This window comes from Cyclopterus lumpus, chromosome 8, assembly GCF_009769545.1.
Source record: "Cyclopterus lumpus isolate fCycLum1 chromosome 8, fCycLum1.pri, whole genome shotgun sequence".
NCBI classification, from domain to species: domain Eukaryota; kingdom Metazoa; phylum Chordata; class Actinopteri; order Perciformes; family Cyclopteridae; genus Cyclopterus; species Cyclopterus lumpus.
Genome location: NC_046973.1, coordinates 11,195,325 through 11,199,420, shown reverse-complemented (window position 1 = coordinate 11,199,420; position 4,096 = coordinate 11,195,325). Strand labels below are relative to the sequence as shown.

Genomic DNA, 4,096 nt, shown 5'->3' with positions numbered 1-4,096 from the left:
AGCGCCAACAGTGTTTCAGCTTTTTCAAATGTTTCCCTCAGCATAACAAGTGTTTTTTTGACGGCCTCTTCACCATCCGACTGTCTTCAGTCACAGGCTGAGCTCCTCTTGTGTTGGTGGGGGGCTCTTAAGGGCTCCCACCGATTCTTTTCTTTTGTTCCTAAAAACAGGAAGCTAAAATGTGTTGAAGCGCTGCACGTATCATTAACTGTGCTCCTCTCTCTGATTGGTCACAGTGAACACCGGAATTGTAAACCACACCCACTCCAGGATGGGCTCCATCATGAGCACAGGAATTGTCCAGGGTACGTCCACATGACACTTTATTTAAATATATTTTAAAAACACCACGTAGAGGAACACATCAGGTTGCCTCACAGAAATGGACCATCTCCAGTTGGAAACGCCATGCTTTTTTTGTCCCTCCCTCCAGGAGCCACCACAGGCCAGTCGGGTCCCAGCAGCAGTGGTTCTTATTATCCCGTCACCAACCAGTTCACCATGGGGGGCGCCGCCATCTCCATGGCCTCGCCGATGGTCATCCCCAGCAACACCATGCATTACGGCAGTTAAGACGAGGACCACACAGAGACCTCTTCAACCGCCCCGCCCCCGCATGACAAGAGATTCCCAGCCCCCACCCAGCCCCGACCGATGCACCGACCGCAGCCAAAACCAATATACCAAAACCAGTGCTGTGCTGGCACTGCCTCCCCTTGTTCGTCCTCCTTCTACTTTGTTCAGTCCATCACTATATGAACGGTCGAACGCTCTCGTATCCGTCCAGACTCTTATGTCTCGCCGACAGACGAAAACCTCCTTTTCTTCTCCTCCTTTTCTTCTCCTCCTTCGGATCTATTGGGACGTCACCTCGTGCACAGCTGTTACTATCTATCCCCTCCTTCGTTCAACGTCCCACCCCTTATCATTTTTGTTTTTTAGGTGTCATAATGCCCCCTGAAAATTGTTTCTTCAACCGCCTTTCTCCCCTGAGACTCAACTCGCTGCCAGAAGCCACCAATCTACACTAAAGCTTTTCGTTTGTACAATTGGGTCATTGTTATCATAATGATCATCATCATCAGTACTCGTCTCTGGGCTGTAGGCTTCTCATATCTGTTTCAGTCCTCAAGGGCCCTGCCACACTCCCACCACCCCGCTCACAATGCTATGCAGATAGTGTTGCTTTTACGCGAAGCGTTTTTTGACGTGGACAAACGGACATATTGGCCACGGTGAGGTTCCACATTGAAACAGTGGTGTCGATGCACGCGCCGGGTTCCAGAAGAACGACCCGCCGGTCGCCTTCCGTGCTGAGCACAGACATGCAGCACCGCGATCATCTAGTCCTCTTCGCCAACAACCGGCAGGAAGCGGGCTCCGTGCTAGCATGCTAGAGCACATCAGGGTCAGATCAAGGGTGACCTCATTGTTTTACAAGCTGCACGATTTTCCATGCCAAAAAAAGTTTGACACCTTACACATTACAGGCTAGATCCATCCTCAAAAATCCAAATATTGATCAGCGCAGCTTTACATGTGCTTGCAAATCTTCCCCCATAGCCGCAACGTGGTTAGCCTAGCTCGAAGCCGAGAAGCTACAACACTGTCTCTATCTAAAGTTAAAGTAAACACCTGTCTTAGTTCAACTTTATGAATAAAGTATTCTAAAAATGTCAAAGTAAGACTGTACAAATGAAAGTTTACATAGCACTATGCACCGTCCAAACTGAACAAAAAGTCGGGGGACATTTTGAATCTGCTCGTACAACCAATTAATAAAAGGGGTTGATGGACGAGTGTTTTCGACAGAGTTCGGATTTGCCACAAGTCCTAGCACGGCTACATCTGGACTAGACTCTGAAATTGAATGAATTAGTCTTTTCATGCGACTTTGGGCATTGATGGCAAACCAGCACCTTTTTTAAAATGGGCACGGTTCAGAGCCGCTACAGATTGTCACACTCGGTAAGGTTGAGGCTTCGGGGAGGTCGTATCGCGTTTAAAAGGGAAAGGTGTGCGTGTAGCCGGTCTAAAAAGGCCACACGAGACCTGAGTCTCCAGTCGTTAGTCGTCGTTAGTCGCCGTTAGTCGGAGACACAGAAGAGCGCCATTTGTGAGCTTGAGGGAGAATTTCAACACAAGGTGACCGGTGGGACAAACTGTCCGTCTTAGTTCAAACTAGAGCTGTAAACCTGCTGCTTCCATCGCACATGTCTCTTCACCCCAAACACCTAGTTTTTCTTGTTTTATCTGAGTGCACATATCAGCAGTCATTTGTCGAGCCAGATTGCACTGGCACAGTTGGGAGGGGGGGGGGAAAGATTCTGAGAACGAACCGGTAAGGACCAATGATCCCCATGTGGCAGCCAGCCGGCCACCAGAGTGACGCTGTTCTGGATTGGCAGTTTACACCCCCCTTCCCCCTCCTCCCGACCTCCTTCGGGACGAAGAGACTTCAACGTCGAGGCGTGGGAGATAGGGGCCAATCCTGTGTGGCCCCCCCACACACTCCCTCCTCGTCTGTTCACCATGTATGACCTCTGACATATCGCGGCCCTCTCGCCCCCCTTTATCCGTCACGGACAGAAGACTGACACGCGTATGCATTGCTTCGCAACCATCAGACTTGAGTTAGAAAAGTTTTGAGAGATCTGAGAAAAAAGTTTCTTTGTAGAATTAACCTTTTTCTTTTTGTTATCTTATATTTTGTTTTGTTTTTTCTTTCACAAAAAACTACAAACAATGAAAAAAAAAATTTAAATTAAATGTGGTGGAGATGTTCCAAAACCATCCTGGAATCAGTTGTAGTACTTTTTAATTTGTCGAATAGACTGCGGACGCAGATGAGATGTACACTAGCCTGTAGCGATCATGTCCCCTTTTTGTTGTCATTGAACCGTTTGCTCTGTGTAGTCGAATAGTGGCATTCACTTTTTTTTTTATCATGGAAATGTGTGAGGAAGCCTGTGTCCTGTTCTGTCATTTCTGTGGTTCAGTAGTAACACCTCACTCAGTCTCAACGTCAGCTCTTCCTCTTCTGCTCCGACACTTCTCCTCCATCAATAGAACGGGTCAGTAGATCGATCGATCGGATCAATCTGTGCCGCATAACTTCCGGGTCTGTCAAAAGACTTTCATTCGTTTTATTTAAACGCTTTACTTTGAGCTAAATCAACTTGAATTACCTTAATTAACTTTCATAGTAATGAACTAGGCAGTGACCTCCGGTTCTGCAGAATGGTCTTAAAACCTGCATTCTCTCTACTGACCATCAGGGGGCGACTCCTCTGGTTGTATAGAAGTCTATATAAAATGACTTCTTTCTTGATTTATTCCCTCAGTAAACATGAGTTTATGGTCTCAATCTCTAGTTTCAAGACTTCTTCAAATACAGCATGATGTTCATTTAGTAATTTATTATTATCCATTTGGAGTCAAACAGACCATAAAGCAGGGTATGCGTTAGGGCGGGGCTACTCTGATTGACAGGTTGCTGCTGCTACAATGTCTACGTCACTCCTCTGCAGAGCAAATATGGTGACTTCTGTTCATAGTTAACAAAACAAAAAACATGGCGACGGGCAAGATGGCGAAACATCACTTCACTAACCAACGGACATCACAATAACTTGGTCTACTTCTTACAGTCTATAGCGTGAACACGGCCCCCCGCCTCTCAGCGTTACATATTCATACATCTCTTCTGGGGACAATACGGGAGCCACGGTTTTCAACTATTTGAAACACGGTTAGTACAAAGGTACTCTGTTCACAGGGGGTACAAGCGGCCATCTCCTGGATAAATAGCCATGACCTCCGTAAACTCTTCCATAGACTGATTTTAAACTTATTTACGATACATCAAACGCAAACCTGATCTACAACAAAATAATTCACAATGCAACTCTGTTGTATTTGGGAATGTACATTTTATGAGACAAGGGTGTAACATTAAGAGTTCTCAAGTTAGGTGGTGTGCCCCCTTTAATAAAACATAATGCACGTCTTTACATTAGTGTCAATAGATCCTGACTCATAGTTTTGTAAAGCTGAATACATAAAAACATAGTTTTAGCTAGTACAGTTGACTATA

The 4,096-nt window shown here is 45.9% G+C and overlaps 1 protein-coding gene across 7 annotated transcripts in view; it reads left to right on the top strand.

The window, feature by feature from the left end:
• carm1 (coactivator-associated arginine methyltransferase 1) overlaps nt 1-2,965 on the top strand; it is a 24,352-nt gene extending 21,387 nt beyond the window's left edge. For 4 of the 7 annotated variants that reach the window (XM_034538742.1, XM_034538743.1, XM_034538747.1 and 1 more), the window contains 2 exons: nt 237-305; nt 434-2,965. In XM_034538742.1, the coding sequence (XP_034394633.1) occupies nt 237-305; nt 434-573 (209 nt within the window). In that variant the 3' untranslated portion in view covers nt 574-2,965. Of the gene's footprint in view, nt 1-236; nt 306-433 lie in introns of those variants that run through there. The other 3 variants (XR_004609820.1, XR_004609819.1, XM_034538745.1) reach the window with 2 other exon arrangements.
• The last annotated feature ends 1,131 nt before the right edge of the window (nt 2,966-4,096 follow it).